The sequence below is a fragment of the Branchiostoma floridae genome, chromosome 4, assembly GCF_000003815.2.
Source record: "Branchiostoma floridae strain S238N-H82 chromosome 4, Bfl_VNyyK, whole genome shotgun sequence".
NCBI classification, from domain to species: Eukaryota; Metazoa; Chordata; class Leptocardii; order Amphioxiformes; family Branchiostomatidae; genus Branchiostoma; species Branchiostoma floridae.
The window spans coordinates 114,371-142,090 of record NC_049982.1 but is presented as its reverse complement, the minus strand read 5'-3'; the positions used below and the strand labels follow the sequence as shown (position 1 = coordinate 142,090).

Here is a 27,720-nt window from a genome sequence, read left to right as displayed (position 1 = left end):
TTAGCTAGAGAAAGAAAAAGAACAATGAAATGGTTTTAAGATGTTCCTTCGAAAGAATCTTAAGTTTTCGTATTCCAGAAATATATGCGGAACTACAAAGATGCCACTAGAGAAATACTACGAAACCATGATAATCGCTTGACTGACACAGCAGGAGCACCGCGAGTATTTGCACGCTCTTCAAAGCTATGATTAGCTGAAGAAACACAACAATGGCTTGGTTTGAAAATTGCCTTCATTGTATTCCGGAAACAAAGATGCTACTAGAATTTTAGTTCAGGAAACCATGATCATCGATGGATTCAGCCGGCCCACCATCTGACACAGCAGGAGCAACGCGAACATCAGCACACTCTTCGAAGTCATGCTAAAAAAAACCTGACAATGAAAGGGTTTAAAGATGTGCATTCCAGAAACACTGTGAAACTTTTAGACTACAAAGATGCTACTAGAAGTTATGTTCACGAAACTATGATCATCGATGGACTCAGCCAAGCCACGGCATGACACAGCAGCAACCCCCACCAAACTCTTCGAAGCCATGATTAGCTAAAAAAAAACATAACAATGAAAGTGATTAAGACATGTCTTCGTTATGACACCCGTAGTAGTGTTTCAATGATCATCAGTCTAGTATCTGAAGTAATGATTAGCAAAAATTAGCAGAAAAAGATTGCAACGATAAAGAGATGTGCCTTAAAACTTTGCAAGTTTGTCTTTTGAAATAAGTAGAGAATGAAATGGTTTAACTTTAAATGTGCTTTCGTAATAACGTTTGAATTCCTGAAACATGTGTCTACAAAGATGCTACTAGACGTAACTTCACAAAACCACGAAATCTCATGGCTCTTCGAAGCCCTGATTACCTGGGAAAACATATGGTGGGATAGTCAAAGAGAAAGGAAATTTTACAATAGTAAGGCAGCATTGAATGGTTGAAATAGGGTACCTGTTAGTTACATGGTATATTTATTCTGATACAGATAGATCGCAGGAGGATACTATGTACATGCAACATCGAAACCCTACTAGCATTGTTCAACCACATTCGCCGGAGCAATGTCTAGCTGCAGGGAACTTGCATTGCAAAAATTAAACTTAAAACAGACGGAGCCGAATCTCTGCTTGGAGACCCTACCATAGCTGTCTGTCCAGAAGGTTCCCAAAATGGATGTAAAAGCCTTACAGCTAATCATGGCAGACCATATTCCTCATGTTTTATGTCCCCAAAACCACATTCCACCAACCCTCGTCTTCACAAATTAGAGCCCCAGATGTTCTGCAAGCTCGCTTTCCAGTAACAGATGTTAGGCTTAGTGCACTGTTAGGAATGGTTCCAGACAGACATACGGCAGATAAAACGACTGGTGTGCGTCCATATCCATTGGTCAGTCGTAAAAAGATGTTCTATAGCCACAATCCTATTGTTATCTGCCACACTATTCGACCCTGAACTTCGTGGAGGAAGAAGAGCACTCTACTTATTTCCCCCGAGAGAAAGTGTCACTTTGTCTGCAAGGCAAATGGTACGTACGATTGCTTCGTAATGTCTTTTCTGATTTCGGTATTTAGTCTTGCCAATGACGTCCTTGGTCTTGCTTAGCACATATTGATGTATATACATGATGTCTGTGCATAAGGGTCCCGTGTTTTTAATACAATAATACAATAATCTTTATTGCAAATTCATGCCCGAGGGCTAATTGCATACAAAGTAAAGTAGTAGTGGTATACATAAACATAATTAACAAAGAAGGGAAATGATATTCATAGATAAATCAAAAGGGAATAACGTCTAAACTAAATATCTATTTCTACCTAAGCTATATGATGGGTTTGACTTCTTTTCCGTAAGCAGTGGAAGATGAATTGTCCAACATTTTCATATATAAAGGAGTTGGACGACTTAAGTAAGAAGATTGATTTTTGTTGGTCGGTAAGGTGATAAAAGCTTAGGTAAGTTTTACTGATTTTAAGGAAAAGTTTGTTTCTTTCGTAACTGTAATGTGAACATTGACAAATGAAATATAGTTCATCTTCCACTGCTTTCCCTGAACAATGATTACACGTTCTCTCGTCAACGGACAGTTTTTTGTACCTGCCTCTCTCTATTTCTAATGAATGAGCACTTATCCTCATTTTACATAAAGCGGATCTTAGCTCAAAATCTGAGTGGTATAGGTAACTCTCCATACTGTACTCAGATTTAAGTTTCTTATACAATCTTAACTTACCAGCATTAACAGATAAATGGTGAAGAGATCGTTGAATATACATGTCTGATAGCCTTTTCCTTAGCGATACACAAACATGTTTGCTATCATAGGTTGGCGGGGTATTTCTCACCCAGGTGTGGCATAGCAAAACACAAAGCCACGAATGGGAAGCAAATCTGCAGCAGTAGCACAGAAGAGGTTATGTTTTACTGATCTGTTGACGTAATCAGCTCAGGGAGCAGAAGGTGCAAATAAAGACCAACAGGACAATGGTTCTTCATTGCAAAAAAGACTGCAGCTGCAACTAAGCACAAAGTCACGTGGATTCTGCACAATCCAAAAGCTAATGAAGGAGACTACAGGCATCATAGTGCAAGGAGACTTAAGACCACGGGCCCACGTCACTTAAGTGTCATCTACCAAACCACTCGAAAGTGAATTGCAGGGACATCATACACATGATATGCTGCTTCTTTTTCAAGAGAAATGCGCCACACGCTCCGTATGATGGAACATTGCATTTTCTTGAATTTTAAGGTATTAATTACTAGAGCAAAAACAAATTTCAGTCGAGCTCATCACAAATACTCTACGGAGCCTTCACCTCTAAAATGCCAATGGAAATAAACTACAGACATTACACTGGTACAAATAGAGTCCAAACTACCCCTCAGAAGTGGCAGTTATTGGCTGATGTAATACTACCCATCTATCGATGTTGTCTGCTCCGGCACGATAGTGCAGAAAGGTGTGCGCTTCGTGCAATGCATACCTAAAGAACTCACTTCAAGACTTTCCTACAGACTCATGGTACTAAACATTCTCAATTTGCACCAGTAAAACAACACCATACCTAAAGAATTCACTTCAATACTTTCCTACAGTCTCATGGTACTAAACATTCTCAATGTGCACACAAGTAAAACAACATTATACTCGTAGCTGAAGATGCGTTGATGGACACGCAAAACATTGAGATTTAACGCGTATGATACATATCTACAGTGAGGCAGAAAGTACACAAATTGTACTTGTAACCTATGTAGCCTACATTAATGCTGTTTTTGTAGGTTCTAAAGACATGTATAGCCTAGTGTAGCCCAGTAGCCCACATTTGCTTCTCATTACTTAGATTTCGACCTCTGACCTTCCATAGAATGTTACTTACTTTTAAGCTTTCGTAGTTTTTTTTCGCATCTCTTTAATACCATTATGTATATACTGTTTTATGTAAAATTGTCTTGTACCGCTGTAATTCTGTGTTGCCTATAGGTCTGTGCAATGTACAATATACTCGTCGCATTTTGAATAAATAAGTACACAAATGTGATGGCGAAGCCGTGAACGTAACTCACGGCCTTAGCATCGAATCAATTACCGATCTTTATAGGCAGGCCTTAGAAACAATATTAGTGTGTCTTGATATTCGGTCTCACGCGTGAACGTTACGAGTGAGCTACAGGAAGGCGGCGTAACCGCCACGGTGTGTCAAGATGAAAGACGAGGGTAGAAAAGCATCAATCGTACTGTGTAGATGCTTTCAAGGTTTAGACCTCTAATCTTTAGCAAATTAGTGTGCTTATGTATAGTTTAATATCTGTTTAAGAGCAAATGCTCTTACTGAGTTGATATACTACAAAGGAATATACATTCGCTCCGCCTTACATTTACGTAAAACACAGATGCAGTACTGCTACATTATTGTTAACGCAGTTTTGAGACTCGTAGTACAGAATTATGATCTTAGACGCCTAAACCCACATTCTTACAATACAAGATATACCGTATCCCGTTCACAGTATCCACATGCATCAACACTACCGGAAATGAATGCAATCATGGCTACCTTCCAGGCGGGTCCCAGTCTTGGCAATCCATGGCAAGTACGTACGAGCAAGCAGCTCTGCCGACTTCTACCGTCCGACGGACCGATCGTCGCTTGATTTGACGAACCGGGCAGTCATTGAAGAATCGTTAAGAAAGTGCACCTTACTTAAGTAAGCCCCTTGGCTGGATTAGACACGTCAAGCCATGATGACAGTTTGTCGATACACCAGCGAAAGGAGTGAGTCAGTCTCAGCCCCTCTGGGCGGCGTGCCCAGTATGCGTAGTACAGTATCTAGCGTTGCGTAGTCCAATGGCTAGCGGCCCTGCCTCTGGAACTAAAAGCCGTGAGTTCGATTCCGGCTGTGTCGCTCACCCGACATGCACGCTACTGGAAATGGTTGCAGTCCTTAGGAAGGGACGTTAAGCCGTGATCCACTGTTCTTTGTCCTTGTCGTAAAGATCTAGAGGAATCTCCCCGGTACAATGAACCTGTGAATACTGTACTGTCCTCTCTGTCACGACCAGTGGAAGACTAACTTAGCTCTTCAGTGAGCTGAAACTGGATCGTGATCATCACTTTCCCCAGCCTAATCTGTCCTCTCTGTCACGACCAGTGAAAGACTAGCTCTTCAGCGAGCTGAAACTGTATCGAGATCCTCACTTGCCCAGACGAGGCCACCGGTTCGCGCGCGCACTGGTTTCTGACGTGAATGATGGCGGCGCTATAAAGACACGGCCAGGACCAAGCGTGTAACGACGTGCTTTCGCACCGTAAACTCCGTCTATTAGCCGCATGGCGGACCCGGGCGATTCTTCAGCACCTTAAAAGGCATCGCGGCTCACCTTTCCGTCCTCGTACGAAATAATTGATGCCGTAAATTTCTATATTTACAGCATATTCACGGCATGTTCACGGCATGTTGACACCATATCCACGGCATATCCACGGCATATTTATGGCATATTCACGGCATATCCACGGCATGTTCACGGCATGTTAACGGTATGTTCACGGCATATTCACGGCATATTAAAGATATACTCACGGCAGATTCACGGCATGTTAACGGTATAGTCATGGCATATTCACGGCGTGTTAACGGTATATTCACGCTATAAAGACACGGGCAGGACCAAGCGTGTAACGATGTGCTTTCGCACCGTAAACTCCGTCTATTAGCCGCATGGCGGACCCGCGCGATCCTTCAGCACCTTAAAAGGCATCGCGGCTCACCTTTCCTTCCCCGTACGAAATAATTGATGCCGTAAATTTTCATATAGTCACGCTCTTTGCTTAAGACGTTTTTGAAGGGTGATTGTCATTAACACAACTATAGCCCTGTTAACGTCACATAACCCACTCATTATAGAAAAAGTGGGACACTTCGTCTTCCACTGCTTCCAGAAAAGAAGTCAAACCCCAAATGCTTAGATCGTAGCCCTCAGCAGTCCATTGCCATTACCAGTATTGCTAGAAAAGTCACTTGTTTTCACTTGCTCCAATTGTTACCTGTACCAAAGTCTTGTATTTTATCAAATTTATGTATGTTTACAATTCTGTATGTTTCATGTTACATGTTAGGCCTCGGGCAAGAACTTGCGAATAAACATTGTTCACGGCATATTCACGGCACGCAAGGGTGCTGCCGCCGAGCCGTAAGTCGCGATCAATAACGTCGGAATGACGGTAACATTTAAAGGACCCTATAGTCGTTGGAACGTAACAATCAGCCTGGGGGCGGGATGGAGAAATAACAACAGGGTATGCTTCTGCCGAGGCTGCAATCGTGAAGGAGCACATTCCTGGCAAGCGGTATAATCGGGGAAAGATTATACATTGTATCCATCTTGACACATACACCACTCTCTAGTGAATATCTATGTTGCCACATTTGCATGCTTTGTTACTGCGCTATGGGGATTCTGCAAATTTTGACCATGTCACCAACGAAGTAAAACAAAGTATACAGGTATGACATTTAAAGCAAAAGGCCATAGAAGACGGTGTGTCTTGGTAATCTATAGCTATAATCAATGACGGTATGTATGAACGCAAGGAAACGTCATATGATTAGAAGCTATCCCTGGAGAAAACGAAGCACAAAAGCTGAGAACCGTCGACACCGATCAAGTTTGGAAGTATGTTCTACTAACATCGACTACAGACATAATAAATACTGCCATACGTTTATCATAGCGCAAATGTGCCGTTACGTTTCTCCAGTGATCGCTTCACGCAGCCGGGTCTTAAGGAATGGGGATGAGGGAACGGGTCTTGCATCTTAATTCAATTGTGGCGTCGTGTGTGGTGTAACTGGTAGAGCGTTCGGCTCGGCATCTCGAGGTCCCGAGTTCGATACCCGCCGTGCCCTTGGGAAAAAAGCACTTTACACGACCTTCTTCACTTCCTACAGGTGTAACACTGGGCAAATAACTTCGGTCTGAGAGGTAAAAAAAAAGAACCTATTAACCTAGAAAAGATCCTATTAACTGTGAACATACGTGACTAATGAATCTCTTCAACGATAAAAAAAAGAAGAAAAAAAGACACCTTTACCTTCTGTCTGCACTGTGTATTTGGCACTGTTAATATAAGTTATCAACCTGAGTGCATTGCCACATTGTCCTCTTCTGTCCAAAAGTAAATAGAAAACCTTTGTTTAATTCCGGGAGACCTGCCCTAAGAACATGTCCATGGTGCTGAACTCCACAGACGCCCCATATATAGTCGTTATCATCATATCGTACTTTGTCTTTTTATTCTGTTAATATACAGACTGTAACGCGCATTACACAGCATTTTCTGCCTCTTTTCACAGGCATTAAATAGATGAGCCGAAACATGACATTTTATGTGTTTGCTCTGCAAAACAAACTGCTTTAGGCGTATCACACCACTTTCGTACAGTAGGTTTGATCCACTCACACTGGAAAGGACCCCTATTCTTTTCGGTAAAGTGCACTCTCACTGCACTTGTGTCAAGCTTGCGTCACTTCGGAGTTGGAAAGAGACTCAACGAATTTTAGAGATAAAGAACGAATTTTCTTCTCTTTTGTTTATTTTATTGTCTTCTATGCCATACTTATACGTATTACGCAATATCTAAATTACAACAAAAAAAACGGAGAATAACAAAACAGTGACGCAGTGAACGAACCCCGCGGTGACGCAAGCTTGATGCAAGTGCAATGAGAGTGCACCTTAAGAAATGTTGAAGGAGAACGGGTCTTGCATCTTAATTCCGGGAGCCCCGCAATTAAAGTTGACTGGAGGAACGGTTCCGGTCCCACTGGCGGCGGGTAATGATCATCGTTTGATATGTCGCCATGGCAACCGAGGGGAAAATCGATTTGTAATTACGGCGGGAAGTCGGCCCTGACAATGGCGGGGGGAAAACCCGTCAGTTCGGGCCTAATTAGCCGTGATTATCATCAATTCCATCTGTTATCCCGAGCAGGACCGGACGATGCTCAAGGTTGGGTACTCCGCCTTCTGGTCGCGGGTTCGAATCCCGGTCTATAGCGAATGCACAAACAAGTAAAGTATCAATCTCCAAGCAGATGTTGGATCCGGCTGAGTTTCATATTGTTTTGATTTGCGCTTATTAAAACGATGAGCTAAACTATGCACTAGTAGAAAAAAAGAAGAAAAAACACTTAGTAGAAAAAGTAAAACCACTAGTAGAAAACCAATGCCCCATGCCCAAAACCAGGCCTAAAGTAAACGGCTGGTTTTATATCTGCTTGCAGATAGTTAGTATTCATTGTTGCTCCGGTATTACATCTTGTACCCCTCGTGTTAAAAGAGTCATGACTTGAGCATGTATCAAAGCTATTCGAGGCGTACGCCGCGGTGCGTGACCGCTCGCACAAAACACTTTCATCGTGGAAATATATCAGGAAGATTTGCCTCTCTGATGAAAATGTGCATGCCTAACAACCTGCTGTCATTCGTGTGGACTTTTACATACTGACCGTTTCCGCCACACTGCCTGTTTAACTACCCATGTGATCATTTGTTTAACCAACATCAAACATTCAAACCCTTCCGTCCCGACAAACGTTTGGAAATCTATCAAGACTGACTGGTTAAGCCACGGGAGGACCTGACCGGACTGCAAACCTCCCAGCAGTTGGTCGCACCATTCTCTGAGTAGAGGACCCGTTGGGACTGATACAGCTTCCTTTCTGGAGACTTTGAACACTTTGTTGTATCTGGCAGTTTCTTAAAATGTGACATACGTAGTTTGAAGTTAAGTAACATTGATACTGCTAAGTATACTAGTAGCATGACGGGTGTCAAGTTGAATTTTGCTAATGCAATGTTGTTGCTACATGTACCATGGCGTTTTGACAACGCAATTCATTAAAACATTTGCCAGAAATAATGAAAAAGAATCAGAACTTCAATTCCTCGAAACGTGATCGGTCTGAACGTGCGACGTTTGAGTCGGGCAGTGGGCCAAGTACTAGTACATTTGATCATACAGTCTTACACAGATGCATCGATCTTACTGACATTAGACAGCCAGGACAATGTCGTGGGAGTGTACATTTGCTCGGTGTACTGATTGACAGGCAGTAAAACAGTAAAACATGTACATGTATCTACAATCTTAGAACCTTCACAAATCCTCTGTCTGTGTCTATCTCTCTGTCTGTCTGTCTGTCTCTTTTTATCTATTAGTAAAATAGTAAGACAGAAAAAGTATAGACAGAGATAGACATTGATAAAGATATTTCTCTGGTAAATGTTACCCTTCTCAATAGCTGGAATATTCGGCACAGTTACAGAAGCAGTGGACTGATTCTTACGGGGCTACTATGGCCGGGGGATGAGCAGGGAGGTAATGTCTAACCGTACAGAGTACATCTGATCATACAGTCTTACACAGATGCATCGATCTTACAGACGTTAGACAATCAGGACAATGTCGCGGGAGTGTACATTTGCTCGGTGTACTGATACATCACACATGTAGACTGGCAGTAAAACAGTAAAACATGCATCTACAATCTTAGAACCTACACAAATCCTCTCTCTGTGTCGGCACAGTTACAGAAGCGGTGGAGTGGTGCTTATTGGGCTACTATGGCTGGGGGAATGTGAAACTGAGCAGGGGGTGTCATATCTAACCGTACAGTTGCCAGCTACGTATTTTGAACCTACGACTGTCATTTATATCGCATGTAAAGCATACGAAAATAGTTTATGAAAATTCTATAGATTTTACGGGAAACATTTATCGGATACGACAGGCACACCTTGTGGCAATGGAGGAGAGACATGAAAGTTTTACTACCACCTTTGATGGAGGCCTTGTAGGGCCCCAAAATATTGAACCAGCTTTTCTGCTCAGATCAGGACATCATGTTACCTTTCTTTGAAATGAACTGACGTCAATTCCGACAGATGCCTAACCTGTGTTGAAGGTTGACTCATCGACGCGGCTATATACGGTACATATTGAAGAAACATTTCTCCTGAGAGTGTCACAATAATCGAGCTTCTGCTTCATCGACCTCCGATCGTAACGATTTGGTGGCAATGTACAAATGACTGCCGTTATTGTTCAGCTAGGGTGAATCGAAGTTTACGTGAACCTGTGTTCTCGATCCAGTTTAGCTAACTGAAGAGCTATATTCTTGCACTGGTCCTGACGGAGAAGTGAGACGTTATGTACAAAGGAGGTTACCGGCAAATTCCCTTCGCTCTTTTCTACAAACACAATGAACAGTACCGGTGGCCCCAGTCCTGTACGAAAAAACTTCAACACTTTCCGGTAGCTGTGTGCATGTTGGGCGAGGTACCAACACTGTCGAAATAGAATTCACCAGTTCTAGTTCTATAGGCAGGGCTGATGATCACTGGACTACACACGGCATCTTGTAAAGAGAGAAACTCATCAGAAGTGGTACCTCTGTATCCGAGCATGCAAGCTAATAACATTCTGATTAGCATCAGCAAATAGACAGGCAGATCACTAGCTGGCTACGCACAGAAGGAGAAGAACAGCCAAGGATGGAGGAAGCTTGGGCTGGAAGGAAACCAACCATGGTCCCCGACCCTCTAGATGATGATGGGAGTAGGTCAACGTGATGTCTCTGGTCATCGTCGCGATACCGTCGGACGAACAACAGATGAGGATGGAACTAGGTGAGGTGAGGTAAGCATCAACAATTGCCGCCTCGGCAAGCCTGCGGTGTATTCACATGAAAGGCTCCATCAACAGTGCAAGGCACTTACCTTCATTTAACCTCCATGACCATACGAACATTCACATCGCAGATCTCAAAACTCGCCACAAACGCACATGTAGCGGAGAAACGACAGGGGGGAAACTTGGCGTCCTCATCGGCCCCTTGGCCGCCAGGGAGTGACGAATGGAGGCGGGAACGAACGCGCATTTGCGGTGGCGGCGGTTAATGTGATCATGGATAATGAAAGAGCCTCCTCATTCGGAGCGCGCTTGCCACTCAATGTAATTGTACATGTGATTAGAAGGGGTTGGCGCGGAAGAGGCAACGTCGGATGTCGGTTGGTTGGTTGGATGGATGCAGGTGTTCAGGTGTAATCTGATCATACAGAGGGCTGTCATTTGATACAAAAGAATTTATCTAAATGGACATCAAGTGCAAATCTAAATACACAATGGCATGTGACAACTCCTGCATGGCAGATATAGGAAATATATTATAGTATGTTTAGACGTTAGAAATTCCTCCAATGATTGTAAAAGTCTCCAATGATTGTAAAAAAAAACTTATCCCATACTTTTGTCATGTGCAAAACTAAGATCAACTTATGGATAATCATAGACATTCATCCTTCTCAAAGAGAGAGCCTAACTTCACGTTAAGACTTTGGCATTTGGATTACTTTTAAACAGTTGTGTAGGAATTTATCGTAACAAAAATGAGTTTTAAGCTTCCCAAATGAACACTGCGATTAAGCTTGTAATATCTGGTTAAGATTAAACTGTGAGAGATTCGCTTCTTCTATTATTATTTACCCATTTACCAAGTAGAAGCACCCGGACGCGAATCCAAACAATATTAATAGTTGCATGACGAAAACTCTGGCAGTGAAACTCTAAAGAGTGTTTCAGCCACTGCATGAAAAGTGGAATTTACGGTATCTACCTTGAACGCGTAAATGACTGGTAAATGTGGTGCATTACATCTACCAAGCTTTATCTAAAATTTATCCGATAAGTACGGGTAAATGTCTGGTAAATTTGTGTAAAACCCAGAAAGCCGCAACTACCAGAAGAGGTCTACCTAAACCTGGTAGAACACTATAATTACAGTATCCCTTACATATCCGCATGCTATCACGTTGACCAATCTCAGCATGACGGGGCCTCTCTGAGCAACCCAAATAACACATCACTCCAGATGCCGGTGAAAGACTAGCCGAGTTATGTTCGACATTTTCCGGTCCGTTCGGCCCGTTGATCGCCCGCCGTGGTCACCGGTGCGAGGCGGGATCCGCTTTGTTCGCTTCCATTGGTATCGATTACTCTCAATGATCCAATTCTTTGGGTGGGTACCGGTACAGTGTATCGCAAGTTCACCTTTATCCGTGGGACAACCTTTATCCGTTGTTATGAAAAAAGGCATTTTAGGAAAATTAAGTCAATAAACCGTGGTTTAAAATTGCATAAAAATATTGCATCTTTCAAAATATTGCACCGTCCGTTGACTTAACATTCCTAGCTACCCTGTTTGAAGAAACGACGGGTATAGGTTACCCCGCGGATAAAGGTGACCTAGTGTAAACTGTACAGTGTACAAAGCCAGTTTTTCTTGTTGGACCGGCCAAGAAAAACCGAACCTGAAAAAAATCAGTGAACCGGATCTTGGACCTTTTAGCAAATGAACAGATTATACCAACAGGCGTTCACGTGTTTGGAGGCATTCATCTTCAAGACAAGAACAAGAACAAGAGCAGAGCGAAGAAAAGGGGAGCTGCTTGTCAATAATACCAAGCTTCTACAGTCAAACTTGGTCTAAGTTAGCAAAAGCATTAGTGTTGTTTACATGACTCGTATAATATTTTAAAAGGGCACTGACGTAGGATACTACACAAAACAAAGAATCCTAGCAAAGTAGACCATTGTATCGCTTATTCACAAGTTTTCAGATATTTAGGTCCAGACTTGATCCTCTGAACCTGGACCGTACCTGTACCTGTAATTTTCTGTACTGGTACGTAGCCACCACTTATTGATATTGATCCCTTCCAATGATTCAATCCATGTCGCCGTGCGGGTACACACGGAGATGTAAAATTAGATTGTGCGTCCTCTCGATTAAACTTCACCGTCGTCAGGGCACGGCAAAAACTGATCACAAGGATTTTCAGACAATTTGGACTGATTGGACCCCACCAAACTTGATCTTGGTCGATTCCTTGTCAAGGTTTTCTTTTGTTAAACATACGTTAATAAGATCTGATATGGAAAACTTTTTCCGATAAGTATGGGATGGTCTTATGAGTTTCCAAAATTATTCAAGCACACTATCATAAATGAAATTCGGGGTTTCTGATAAAACTCCGACAGTTCGATCTCAAAGCGTTTAGCCCGATAAGGTTTGGCATGTTACAATCGACTTTCAGGAACATTGAGACAACTGAAAAGTGCATACAGCTCTGGAGTTTACACTACGCGGCGATTGTTTGCAGCGCACATAAAATCAACAAAGGCTTGGACGAAGAAGAGATTACGTTCGTATCTTCTCTTCCATCTCCCTGTACAATCAGATATCTATTTCCGTCGATATCATGCGAAAGGTTACACAACAACCAGAACGCATCGCCATTTTCCTGTGGGACCATTGGAAGTTTCTGTTACCCTTTACCTTCCATTTATAGTTTTCTTTTACCCTTTACCTTTCATTTATATTTTACGTGCACTGATGGCATTTTCTAGTGAGGCATCTGAGGTCCATTATTAAGCACAGATGATTCCTTTAATAAGGAGGCAATAGTGGCCCTACAAAACGTAAAACTGATAAAGGGAACAAATTGACCTGAAGCGATCTAATCAGGCCAAACGGTTTACAGGCGACTCAACGTGAGACAAAGCGGCAATCCCGGATGACCAACTCACTTAATGTGCACTTCTTACGATAAAAGCAGAAGGTCCATCTGTGGATTATTTTATCAGACAGGTAGATGACACGCATGATAATGAATTTGCCAACGGAAGATATGGCAGTGCTATTGAATATTCGTATCTAACTGTACTGAATACTTTTGATGCCAGATGGCGTAAGCAGTATTACATTTTGTGCATAGACTTTTCCACTCCTCAAGTTTCATTGCTCAGACTGTTCTTAAGTAGGATGCGTTTTACCTTAACACATACTTCAAGAACTTCTGTGGGACAGTTAGTGCCTGGACAAAAAGAATAAGAATAAAGAACAGTATAACACTTCATTTACTACCACGCACAATATCTACTTAAACAGTGTTGCCTTGAACAAGGTGACAGACGGTCACCGAACGCTGACGCATGTAGATACCGTGTGTGGCTGTAAATAGATAACTTTATTCTACAGTAAAAGGTTGATTAACTTCGTAAAAATAAGGCTTACACCAAGAAGTAGTGCGTATTTTCCCAGCGTCAGTAAAACAGGTTTCCCCACTAACTTGAACGGTAATATGGTTTTCGTCTTACTAAAGTGTGAGCATATGTGTATATTAGGCAGTGCATCTTTTCCATTATCTAATCAACAAACCGTGTCCCAACTAAGTCTATAATGAACGTAACGGTGACAAATTGATTATCTTAAAGCTAATGCACTGGAAGTGTGTGTATTGGCGTCTTTTAAACGAATCAATTAACTATTTAAAATAATTATATATGTGTAATGTGTTAACTGCATTATAGTCTACTGTGTTGTGTGAGTTTTTCTTGACCTTTTGCTGAGTCGTACACGAGCTCGATCAACTCACAATAAGCACTTTCACTTCACTTAGGTCAACCCAGGTCATCGACCTGTTTTTCAGGAAAGCCTGCAGACTCATATTCACGAATAGAAGTAAAACCAGCTGTGTAATCCTGGAGGGTGAATTGATCAGCAGAATATGTCGGCACTATGTTAATGTCTAGTACAGTTTACATACAGGAGAGAGATTATAAGGCCCCTTTCCACTATAGACGGTGATCGCGATGCGCTCTAACTGCGACTTAAATAGAATGTGTGTACCCTTCGCTTTCAAACTGCAAATTTAGGTCGTAGAGAGAGCGCGGTGAGAGCGCCGTCCTAGTGGAAAGGGGGTATAATGTAGGTTACTGCCATCATGGGACTTCGGGAACGTGCTGCAAGACTGTGTTTCATGGTCAATTCGTGCCAGTTTGGGCACATTATGGCGGTTTTATATCTTGTGTTCGTGTTCAAATGGGCCAATAACACAATTAACACGAACTATGCAGAGCTGCATGCGGTATACATAAGCCTATGAAATTTACTCTTTCTATCCGAGTACGGTTCTAACAAAATTGGGTCAGTAGGTAGAGATATCTTTTTCTTGCTCTTTATTTTGTTAGATCTCGGTCGAAGTGATGCAGCAAATACGGTTTTACAATGTAAAACCGAAATGAATCAGGCACTGGTATTTTTAACACCATTTCAATTAATTCCCAACCAATGATTGACATTGATGTTGCAACGACCACCTGTCATCTTCTTCGGAGTAATAATGGTAACAATGGTTGATCGTGAATAGCGGACTTTGTCGGTCGGTCGGCGTTATTAACTTCCTGGCACGTTTGACCAATTGCTGACAACATGTATCCGCAAGATCACGTGTTACTGTAAGATCACGTGTCTGTAATTCTCGCGAGTTTACGTTCTATAAGCACGTCACCGGAACGTACTGCGCCTGCGCGAACCCTGGTGTTTTGGGGCTTGGTTTGGTCAACGTTGCATTGAAATCCCGCTTGTTGCACAGTATATGTTAGAGACATGGTTTCATGTAAAACGTACACGGGATTTTACCCTTATATACGCACGTACTTTCTTAAATGCGGCCCTTTAGTAAACCGGGGGTTTAGCAAGGTTTATCATGTCTATACTTTTCGCGCAGGCGCAGTACGTTCCGGTGACGTGCTCGTTCTATAGTAGTTGGTCATCAGTATTGATCCTGAAGAAAGCGACAGCGGTCGTTGAAAATTTGATCCATGTAAGCCTTATAGTGTTGGAAGAAGGCTTAACATTGTACTATGATTACTACCTACACAGATAAGCTTCTATGATAAGCAAACGTTTTCATTCATGATCAGTCAAAATTGTAGGAAACTATTCATGGGTGAGAGAGTGTCCTTGTTTTGGCTCAAGGAAGTACAACAATGTTTTTTTCATCGCAAGACAAATTAATTATGCGAAACATTCAAGACTGTCCGACGAATATCCCTCATGCGATGCTGCCCTACTACGTATGAAAATTGTCCAACAACAAAACTAAATTAAAATAAAACGAACAACGTTTGGACTAGGTATCGATCAACGAACCATTACTACTGGATGAATGATTGAATGAATGACTAAAGAAATGACTGACTGAATGAATGAATGAATGAATGGAAGAATGACGGGTTGAATTTTATTCTACGTTTATGCTATCAAAAGTATTGCTCTATTCACGAGTGAGCCTTTGCATATTTTTGTTGGTAGAGACCAGGGGATGTCTCGTCTGCAAATTAGGCTAAAAGTGGTTAACTCAGTAGTACTTTTATGCCCTTGTCTAACTGCATCCGTTTGACAGATGTTTTTGTGAAAAATATGGCTGACGGGTTTTACGAGAACGAAAGGCAACAAATCAGCTGTGATTTCATTCCAAAGTATCCCATTTCAGAAATTGCCGGTCTGAAATTAGATTACGCGTCGGCAAAGTTCTAGTTTGCGGCTGGGAAAATTCATTACAGTTGTGCGGGATATCCGTTACCCTGAGTAAAGTAGTAAAGTACAATGTCAAGGTGGTTAATGGCCTGCATGGTAGGATCTGAGGACAGTTTAAAATGGCTTTCTATCTCAGAGAGAGAGAGAACTGGTTTAGTTATTAAACACACACAAAGTGATGTACAAGATGGTAGTCCGAAGACTAAATTGCCTCGTACTAAATACACATGAGACTATAATGAAAGGCCCTGCCTAAGTGCATTAATCAAGTTATAATGATCACAATTCCCACTCAGCTGTACAATTCAAAAGTGTGGATCTACACACACACACACACACACATACATACACACACACATATATATATGTGTGTGTGTGTGTGTGTGTGTGTGTGTGTGTGTGTGTGTGTGTATGTGTGTGTGTGTGTTTGTGTGTGTGTAGATCCACACTTTTGAATTGTACAGCTGAGTGATCAGAAAATCTCTATATTATCTCTAGTTGCTTATTTCTTACTGGAAATGGTCTACTGGAAATGTTTTATTGCAAATTCATGTCCATTGGGGCTAATTGCAAGTGAACAAAATCAAATAACGTTACATGGAGTGATCCAAAACGGGTAAATAATCTAAATTCTAACATACAAAGATTAACTGATTGTATGTGCATACAGAATATCGAGTACGATTCTATTATTGATAAAATCGTCAATTTTTCCTGAAGTCCAAGATATATTTTTACTTCCCCACAATACCGACGAAGACGAAGAACGATTCTACTGTCAAAATCAAGCACCTCACATGTTACTGAGGAAGTGGAAGAATTCGTCTTCCCTGCCTCCAAAGAAGAAGTCAAACACAACAGAAGTAGCTCTAGATGTTAGTCCTTGTTTACACTAAAAGAACGCGTGATAATAACAAATAATGATTGTATTGCATACCCGGTAAACCGCCCCGTGGCGTTGAGGTGCACTCTCACTGGACGTGGGGCACGCTTGCAGGGTTCGGAAGATACTCAACGAATTTCAGAGATAAAGAAGGAATTTTCTTACTTGTGGTGTATTTTGTTGTATTTTATGTCATACTTTCACGTATTACGCAATATCTGAATCATAAAAAAACGGAGAGAATGACAAAACAGTGACGCAGTGAACGAACACAGCAATGTCACAAGCGTGCCCCACGTCCAGTGAGAGTGCACCTGTACACACCAAGTTTGTACTGAACACTATGTACAAGCTGCATATCCGGACAGATTTATGTAATTCACTCAAATCTGGAAGGACCACTACTCTTGTCGATACGTGCAGTGGGTTTTATTTTCGGCGCGAATTGGTTGCACAACTTCTGCGGGTTAATTAAGCCGACGCAAAGGCATGTGATTTGGAAATGTGCTTTTAGTTTATTAAAACCCACCATTAGCTTGACAATGTAACGTTACATCTTAACTTGTGATCAACCATTAACACAAGTAACTGTACGTATCATATTATATCAATTGTATTAACGTTATCATATTAAATGTACATAACAAACAGCATGAAGCATATTCAAATAACATGTACAGAAAAGGACTGTAGTAGCTATAGAGGTTTTAGTATATCACCGGTCATGTCTTAAAGTTTTTGAAAAACCATTCTTCACAGCTCAAGGGAAAAGCAAAAGCGCCGACTAGTGACTAAAAACTGATCTGCACTATTTTGCGATTCGTGAAGAACCATCACGCTAATGAAATGCGACGCTTGGTTTCCTTATGCAATTCTAAAGAACGTGGTTACGAAAGAGCCTTTAGGGCTTACTCCATTTTGGTAATTTGTGATGAAAGAAAATCAAAGAAGAAAATGTTTGATGGACGCAGTCCACTATAGATCACTATAGACCATCGAAATAAACCAAACCCAACCAAAAGTATACTGTAAATGCAATAACTTTCGCGGTGGATTAACGTTAGCGGTTTTAGAGGTGGCCACTTCACCGCGAAATTAAAACCACCGCGAACATTTTTCCATTGCAGCAAGAGACTACAGTGCATGGTGCTACCGCGAACTTAAAGTCAAAGACCTTTTTTCTCGCTACCGCGAAATTAAATCCCCGCGAACTTAAAAACACGCCCATATGATAGGTACAGTGCACAAAACACGCAGTTTCAAGATCACGAGTTGTCTTCGTAATGCGTTCTTACTTGTTTCCGCTTTAATTACCCATAATCACGTGATCAATAAGTGCATCGGTAGACACTGTCCGGGGAGTTGTCCGGGGTATTCCAAGAAGAGCTGGCTAAGCAAAACGTGCGATTATAAAATTCCAAACCTCCACGTCTAGCGCAATTAAAAACCGGTCCGTGGTTCCAATGGAGATAAACATTGTTTGTTCTGTCACCATATTTGGTCACGATGACCGTATTTGGTCATGCGCCCCAAAGGCAATAATTTTAAAGCTTTTCATGAGCAAATGAAATAAAAGCCCAGGACGAGTTTCTGCACATTTCCATCGACTCAACCTCGGAGAGGACACCCGTTCTAAAGTTCGCGCACTCCCCAACGTAAGTAGTGACTTATATTATTTATCTATTTCTTTGTTCAAATATTTGTAATTATTTACCACATTTGTGGAAGGATTGACATAACAGGCGACTATCAACTTTGCAAGTTGCCAACCCAGAGACCAGACTGTAAGGTTTGATCCACTCACACAGGGAAGTACCCCTACTCTCTCGTTAAACATGTTGGAGGTTCGGCTCTACCAAAACACGGGATCTCCACGTAACGTCCTATCCGAGGGACGACGACCCTAGCCGACGCTAGGTCTTGGTGAAGTGAGGAAAGCCGTGTAAAATAGATTTCCCAAGGGCACAAGATCGGTGTCGAACTCGGGACCTATTGGACCTGAGTCCAAAGCGCTGTCGATTACGCCACACGAGTGCAAACTCGCCTTTTGCTGCAAAGCTCATGGCAAATCGGTCAACAATTCTCCTAGCTTGCTGTTCCTGTAGCAGGATATATTTTACAGGAAGAGTTTCAAGCTAGCCCTTTAACGTGCGTGAGGTACCTCCTCGATTTGGTTGTCCGTGCATATTTTAGGTTGCCATAGGGCTGCGAGCTCTGCAATAGGATTCTTGTGCTTTGAGATTTTTGTGCTTTGACATTTTTGCTAAAAAAAAAGTGTTGATTTTGATATCATCGGTGCATACAGTGGTAGGCCGCTCGCAGGGCACTCGCAGGTACCCGAATTAGTTTGAAAACTGAGTTGGGTGATATGGTAGAAACGGGGCTTGTCAAACCCTCTTATATTAATTATATAAAAAAACAACCTACTGAAATGGGGACGGGTGAACTCAGCTGAGTGTCGTTGTGGCCACCCAACCCAAACCATGGGACACATTACAAAGGACTGTGTATTAGGCCCCAACATCTCCAACCAGGACCTACTAGAAGCTAACGAAAAGGCCGTGGTCTGGCTGCAGTACTGGCACGGAACGATATGATGATGATATAAAAAAGAATATACACTGATTATGCTTTGTGTGCGTTTCGTCGATCGGACCGATCCTGAAATTTCTTCTTGACAAAGTCGACATACATTACAAAACACACCCACAATCCCTGAAAACCGGTCGAACCAGTAAATGCATCATACGGTTGCAATGTCTGTCTCGCCCCACCCCCTTCCTCCCACTAGTGTCACTTAAGATTCTGTTGGTTTTTTATGATACTATTTTATGGGAGGCTTCTGTTTGATTTTTTTTTTCTTTTTGTTTTGGTATCTATGTAGCATTCATGGAAACAAAGAAAAAAAGACAAAAATACACCCCAAAAAAAAAGATCCTTGAAAAATCCTTCTTTTTCCTTCAACATTTTTGCCCCACCTGGAGACCTTTGTAGTTAGAAAGTAAAGGTCTAAGCTTTCCCACTTTGGTATAATTGCGACATTTCGGCAGTTTAGATAACGTAATGACGGATTTGAGTTGTTGGGTCAGCGGGGGGTGTACAGGAGAAAACCGGGCCTGGGGTTTAACGGTGATTTTTCGAACCGCTGTTTAGGCCCCTTTCCACTAGACGGCGATCGCGCTGCGCTCTCACTGCGACCTGACTCGCCACGCGAACTAATGTGTAACATTCAATTTCATACTGGTCATATCATACAAAACGTAAAAATGTGACTGAAAAGACAACAAAACACACAACGTGTATAAAAAGATTCGTTTTTTTGCATTGCCGCGCCAGCGGCAATGCCTTATGCCAGCTTTCTTCCATGGATCCATGGTCTGGACGGACCTTTTAACCCAGCCCTTCCAAAGCCCCTTCCAAAGGCCCTTCTTTCCTTGCCGAGTTTCATTGCTTAGTTAGACAATGGTACATTCCAGGCGAGTATTAAAAATATCTTCTAGACGCATGTTACTGTATGTGGTCCAGCGTAATAAATCTACGCTTTAACTCACCATGTTTATATAAAGATATATCACAAATTGCATCAGAAGGAACTTATTTTGTAATGAAAAATAATGCATATTCATTGTGGGTCAAAAAGTTTTACAAAACCTGTTTAATGTGCCAATAATTCATGTGACATAGATTATGATAATGAGGTAAATTTCCAATATCCCCTTTTGCTGCATTTCCTACTGAAGAAGGTAGGTGTCGCTCTCAGCAGTTCAGTCATAAAATACGCGGCAATGCACAGCTTTTCTTAAAAGATTTCTTGTTTCTATACAATTCGATGTGCGATGTGTCAAATTTTAGGTCGCAGAGAGAGCGCGGCGAAACGGCCGTCCTAGTGGAAATGGGTTATTAGTGACGTTTAAATGGTAAAAAAAGCCCGTCACAAATCAAGAATTGAGCTCGGCCGACGTGGCGGCGAGCTCTATTAAACTGGGCATCAAAGTACGGCCGTCCAGTCTACCGTGGACTGGTCAGACGCTCTTCGGGGTAGGAGAATATTTACGCCGCCGGGTGAATCTTATCAGGTGCAAATGGTTACCAAGGCGGTTGAGAGACCCGCCTGCCCCGAAAAAAGTTACCCCTGCCTAATAACAAAACAAAGCGTGCTAGGTTATCTTGTGTATCTAACGAATCTATTTTTCTTGGATGTACAGAATTCAACATGTGTGACGAGGAAGGCATGGCAGCCGTGGTTGTGGACAACGGGTCCGGAATGATCAGGGCTGGGTTCGCGGGGGAGGACGCTCCCAAGGCCGTGTTCCCTACCGTGGTCGCGCAGGTAACGTGGATTCATTCATTCATTCATTCATTCATTCATTCATTCATTCATTCATTCATTCATTCATTCATTCATTCATTCATTCATTCATTCATTCATTCATTCATTCATTCATTCATTCATTCATTCATTTGATCATTCGTTCGTTCATTCGTTCACTCATTCATTCATTCATTCATTCATTAGCTCTCGCTCACTCAGTCATATCCGTTCACACACATTCATTCTTATTCATTCATTCATTCATTCGCTCACTTTCTCACTCACTCTCGCTCACACACTCGTGTGCAAAAATGGCCTCTTCCAAGATTGAATTCAAAACTTGAATTCATGATGTACGGTACTGTCATGGTGACTTGAAAATATGCACACGTGTAAACCCACCTTAACGAAAAGACACTTCATAAAGTATTTGCATATGTAAAGACAGATTTATGCAAATATTTACAGTGCTGTCCCAAACGCAAAGGAGTGTAAAACATCCATAACAGTTGTCAATTAACAGTGAAAAGATGTAACAGTTCGAGCAGGTGAATACTGTCCCACACGTGACTGAGAAACGTTGGTGAGAATAGAGCTATGGGTGTACTTTATTCAAAGACACTAAATGTTTTATTGAATCAGGAAGGCACAACCGCACTCCTCTAGAACAAAGAGTCTGCCAATTTTGTACTTTAAACATGGCAGAAGATGAAGTGCACTTCAATGTTGATTGTCAATCATAGAAATGCTGTATTTAATTACATAGAAAGTAAATTCCCTCATTTTAGACACATGAGTATCACTGACAACTTAATGTTCCTCACGCATATTCCTCGTACTTAGCTCCGCCTCGGTTTGGCAAAAACTGTACAATAAAAGTCTTCATTCATTTATTTATTTATTTACAGGACCTCGTCGGACATGAGGCCAAGGCCCAGATAGACACCCGGAAACTAACATGCCCGATCGAGCACGGCATCATCACCAACTGGGACGACATGGAGAAGGTCTGGAGACACATGTTCGACAAGGAGCTGCAGGTATCTGTATTTGTATCTATATAATATATATATATAGCCAGTATAACCGCCCGTCGGCGTAACACACCAGCTTCGCGGCGCGGCTGATTATATTACACTAAACGACCCATCACACCTAATTTTTGCACATCTATCTACAAGCGTTCTTTCAAACTATCCAGAGAAGATACCCCTACTGTGCTTGGTGATAACAAATTCCACTCTGCGATAGTTATGGGAAAGTACGTATTTTTGAACACATCAATCCTAGGTTGGTAACTCTGGTACTTAAAGGCATGACTGTTTCTTGTTTTTTTAAGCTGTTATTGGATACTTATCGGTTGGTACCACCAGTTTATTGGTCATTTTGTACATCATGCAAAGTCTGGACATTTTCCTTCTGTCTTTAAGTGACATCCACTGCAGTTCTGTTTTCATGTTGGTAACACTAGCAAAGAAGCCGAACTTTTGTGTTAGACTAGATTTGTGATGCTTTTATATGTACATATTCTGACTTGTTGTGACCTGTACTTAGCTCGGTTGGGAAAAATTGTACAACAAAGGTCTTCATTCATTGTAGGTGTCTCCTGAGGAACACGGCGTGCTACTGACGGAAGCTCCGCTCAACCCCAAGGCTAACAGGGAGAAGACGACTCAGGTGCGTTTTGGTTCATTAGCCTGTGACCGGAGGGACTATTGTTTTGTCCATGTTCTGATAAGTGGTGTGGGATCTTTCACCTGCTCGAGACGTAGCTCTCCTCAAACACGGGACCTTCATATAACGTCCTATCTGAGGGACGGCGCCAGCCGAAGCTACGTACTCATTGTTACACCTGAGTGAAGTGAGTAAAGCAATGTTAAGTGCCTCCCACCAGGAGACAAGGTAAGTGGCATGCCAGGCTTCGAACCTCGGGACCTCCTGGTCCTGAGCCCAATCCAATGACGATTACGCCACACGATCTCGCTCACCATCATCATTAGAATCACTAGAAGACTCTAACTTTGTACAATTTCTTGTATATAGTAGTGTGGACTCATTCCTCAGCTAACCGACATCTATCACACAGCAGTCATCCCTCGGTACGACATCTGCAGCCGCATAGTTCAAGTTTCTGAACCTTTATTCAGCCTGTCGGCCAAACCGGTTTCGTTGCGTACAACTTATTCAGTGGCTAGAGGCTTAAAGAAGCACGTTCGTGAAACTCGCACTTATGTACCTCTCCAGTGTATGTAACAGGGCATTATGCACTGGAAACTTATATAATGCGATAGATGTTGGTTGGCTGAGGGAGGGATGACTCTACTTTACTATATACTTTGTACAATTTCTAGGTCATGTTCGAGACCTTCAACACAGCTGGCCTGTTCCTGAGCATCGGTGCGTCGCTGGCTCTGCGCTCTTCAGGCAAAACTACCGGGGTGGTCCTGGACTCCGGGCACGGAGTGACCCACGCTCTCTCCATCTTCCACGGCTACGTTCTCCCCCACACCATCCATCGTGTGGACCGGGCCGGGAATGACCTGACAGAATATCTGCAGAAGATTCTTACAGAGAGAGGATATTCTTTCTCCACCGCAGGTACGAGCAAACATTTGTGAGATGATTGTCTTCAAACCGATAAAAGCACTGAGAATTTTGTAACGAGATTGTTCAGAGCAAGGTCATTCGACCACCTCATGGCAATGAGCCACATATGAGAAGTTGGAAATAATTGCACACGGAGGTAGCGATGGACATTTGTTTTGATAAGTTGTCGACAGGAGGGAGACATTATCGTCGAGAGAGTTCGCCCTTGAACTACCCGACAAGGCCCCTTTCTCCAATTGGGCCATAGGTACCTTGTTAATGTGCCTAGATCAAGTACCCAACTTCACCTATCATCTTATGTACCACGGACTAGCAGACTCTAGAATTCACTTTCAGCTTCAGTGTTTCCAGCAAGACCTAACATGAACACATTAAAGACTGCTGTTAACAAAGTTTTTTTAAACTGTAATTCCCAGAGCTAGTTTCACTGTTATTATGGGAAACACTTGTATATGTATGTATGAATATGAGCTGTTGAAAACGCTTTTAAATCACAATAATGTGCGTAATGTTCGAGGCTAAAACTGTAATGTGACGTATGATTGTTTTTCTTTGTATTGTATGGGCAGCATATCATAGGTAATGATGTAAATATTCAGGCCCTTTTGTACTGATTTTTAAAAACAAACCTACCTAGGCTCATTCGTTCTTCTGCGTGTTTCACAGGTGAAAGAGAAATCGTTCGCGACATCAAGGAAAAGCTGTCCTACATCGCCAGGGACTTCGAAAGTGAGTTGGATAAAGCTGCAAAAAGCACCGAGTTGGAGAGGAATTACGAACTGCCTGACGGGCAGGTCATCACTGTTGGTAACGAGAGGTTCCGCGGTCCCGAGGCTCTCTTTCAGCCCAGTTTTCTTGGTAAGTTTCGCTAAAAAGCGGTGCGATCGTGTGGCTCAGTGGCGGCATTTGTGCCTCGTGACCGAGAGGTTGAGGGTTCGAATCCGTCTGCGTGTCACCGATCTTGTGCCCTTGAGAAAGGCACTTTACACGACTTTCCTCACTATACTCAGGTGAAAATGAGTAGCCGGTGCAATGGCCTATTTGCATTCGGAAGGTCGTGAGTTCGATCCCGGCCGAGTCATACCAAAGACTTTAAAAATGGTACATGCTGCTTTCTCTGCTTAGAACTCAGCATTCGGGAAAGAGTATGGAAGTTGAACACACACCACTACCAGTGGACTAGCTCCCTGCTGTAGTGATTGCGTTGTGTGTGGCCCAAGGCTAATGAAGATGGGCACCGCCCTATGCGCCATCTTGGCGCGGGAAGGGTTTAACTAACTAACTCGCCAAAAAGCACTCATCGTTTGTGGTCGACCCTTCCACCATCACGAAAGTAGTGCATTGAGCACGTTAGGACAGGCCATTACTGAGATGGTTACTTGATGACTGTACTCTAACGGTGAATTCAAGAGATGAATTGTGATGAAAACAACCGGAAAATATTCTAACACCCGTGAACGAACTTACCGATACGTCGATGAAGGTTAGACATCCAGGTAAAAAGATACGTCAAAAAGGAGTATCTGTATCTGTATATATATAGCCGGTATAACCGCCGTTCGGCGTAACACACCAGCTTCGCAGGCGCGCGGCGCGGCAGCAGCTGGTTATATTACATCGAATGACCCGTCACATCTAGCTTTTGCACATCTATCTGCAAGCGTTCTTTAAAACTACCAAGAGAAGATGCCCCTACTGTACTTGGTGATAACAAATTCCACTCTACAATAGTTCTGGCAAAGTACGAATTTTTGAACACATCAATTCTAGGTCGGTAACTCTGGTATTTGAAGGCATGACTGTTTCTTGTTCTTTTATGAGCTGGGATTAGATACTTATCAGTTGGTACGTCCACCAGATTATTGGTCATTTTGTACATCATGGAAAGTCTGGACATGGTAACTCAAGCAACAGCATATGGTTTTGGAAACTGGTGGACGTTTCAGACAGCCTTCCGGTGTCTTTTGTCGGTGACACTGGAGAAATCCTTTTGGAGAGAGCTTTCATATCTTAGCCGTGAATTGATATGCAAAAGAGAACTTACTAGCTGAAGAACAGGTTTATCCTAACTATGAATCAAGAGAAAGGCAAATTTTTGTAGTCCAAACGAAAACAGGGTAAGACATTGAAGTAAATGAGTTTTTTTTTTTAATTATACGAGCTAACTGTTTGCCGGGTTAATGCATTGGTGTCACATGTGTGTGTGTGTGTGGGGGGGTGATCAGGAACTCTCTAACCCTGGAAACTGTTACATACGAATTGTTGCAACCTCCTGTTTCTGCAGGATTGGAGGCCGAGGGCATCCATCAGAATGTGCATTCCGCCATCATGAAATCTGACGTTGAGATACGCAAGGACCTGTGCGCCAACATTGTCCTGGCTGGAGGGTCAACCGTGTTCCAGGGTAAGTGTAGGGAAGATCATTCGTTCACTCACTCACTCACTCACTCACTCACTCACTCACTCACTCACTCACTCACTCACTCACTCACTCACTCACTCACTCACTCACTCACTCACTCACAGGTAAAGTTAGTCGAAGTCAGGTACTTATTTTTACACATGTGTGAGGAAGGTCATGTAAAGTGCCTTCCCCAATGGCATCGAACTTAGGACCTCTAGATTCTGAGCCGTATGTTCGACCAGGGTACGTCACACACGATGCCAATGAACCGAAGTTTTTACACATTTGTGCTGTGAGGAAGGTCATGTAAAGTGCCTTCCCCAATGGCTCAACGTCGGGGGCACGGCGGGTGTCGAACTCGGGACCTCTAGATTCTGAGCCGCATGTTCTACCAGTTACACCACACACGATGCCGATGAACTGTTCCTAATCGTTGTCCTCTATCCTGGATCCAGGCCTGGGAGAACGCTTGGAGAAGGAGGTCGCCGCCCTTCCATCAGGCCTGAAGGTCAAGGTCACGGCCTTGGGGATGAACGCCGCGTGGAAGGGTGGGTCTTTATTCTGCACGGCTGAGGAGTTCGGTGGGTGGGTCACCAAGGACGAGTATGACGAGATGGGGCCCGGCATCGTCCATCGCAAGTGTTACTGAGCGATACACTACTACTAGCCCGGGCTGCGGTAAGCAGGTCCTGCCGTAGTATAGCCTGGGTACCATCCGGAAAGTAGTTCGCTCGGGCGTTCATTATATACAATATGCAGTCACTTCTAGCTGTGACATCCATCATATACTACATATATCGCTTCTCTGCTGTTCTGAAGAAGCGAACATAGGAGCGAACTACTATCCAGATGGTACCCAGACTAACGGTAGCCGGCCTAGGAGTGTGTTTTGCTACTGGACGCAGATCCTCCGGTCGCATACACACTCCTAGGCCGGCTTCACTCCTCTGCCAGCTTTTGATACTATCTTATGCTACCGTAGGATCTGCTTGGAGATTACAGTGGTACTAGGGCTGGGTATCGGTACAGCGTACCGGTACAAAACCGGTTTTTCTTATTGGACCGGTCCAGAAAAACCGGACCTGAAAAAATTAGGTAGACCTGATGCTGGACCGATTAGAAAATTAACAGATTATTTTATCCGGTATTCACACGTTTTGGCGCTTGTAGGTGGAAGAAAATAACAAGAGTGAAGTAGAGTAGAGTTTATAGTAACTTCTACTAAATTTTACAGCCAATCGCACAGGTGCAAATAGCGTTGTTGGATTTTAAAACGCCAGTGTAAGTCTAATACTCCACCCAACCGATTTCTTTGTTGTGAAATGGACCATTGGTATGAGTCATACTGAATCAGGTCCAGGTTCAGGTCCGGACCTGGACCTGATCCTTTGGACCTGAACCGGACCTGGACCTGAATTTTCTGTACCGGTACCCAGCCCTAAGTGGTACCACATGATCCGGGTTGTAGTTCCAGCTTTGATGACGTCATCTTCAGCTCAGTCCCAATGTTTTACGTTTGCACAAGGAGGTTAAAAATCATTTTAACCCCCTTGGTTTGCAG

The 27,720-nt window shown here is 42.7% G+C and overlaps 1 protein-coding gene across 1 annotated transcript; it reads left to right on the top strand.

Annotated features, from left to right (window-relative positions):
* Positions 1-18,401: 18,401 nt before the first annotated feature.
* On the top strand, positions 18,402-27,031 carry LOC118414640 (actin-3-like). The gene is made up of 8 exons (XM_035818825.1): positions 18,402-18,491; positions 21,042-21,166; positions 22,057-22,188; positions 22,748-22,825; positions 23,500-23,746; positions 24,422-24,613; positions 26,040-26,159; positions 26,615-27,031. The coding sequence occupies exons 2-8, from the start codon at positions 21,050-21,052 to the stop codon at positions 26,806-26,808; spliced, it is 1,080 nt and encodes a 359-aa protein (XP_035674718.1). The 5' UTR covers positions 18,402-18,491; positions 21,042-21,049; the 3' UTR covers positions 26,809-27,031.
* The last annotated feature ends 689 nt before the right edge of the window (positions 27,032-27,720 follow it).

Bases quoted from the DNA above. Each gene is read 5' to 3' on its own strand.
- LOC118414640 (XM_035818825.1), top strand. From the start codon at position 21,050: ATGTGTGACGAGGAAGGCATGGCAGCCGTGGTTGTGGACAACGGGTCC. The intron at 22,826-23,499 runs GTGCGTTTTGGT...TACAATTTCTAG, and splicing joins ACAGGGAGAAGACGACTCAG to GTCATGTTCGAGACCTTCAA. The intron at 26,160-26,614 runs GTAAGTGTAGGG...TCCTGGATCCAG, and splicing joins AGGGTCAACCGTGTTCCAGG to GCCTGGGAGAACGCTTGGAG.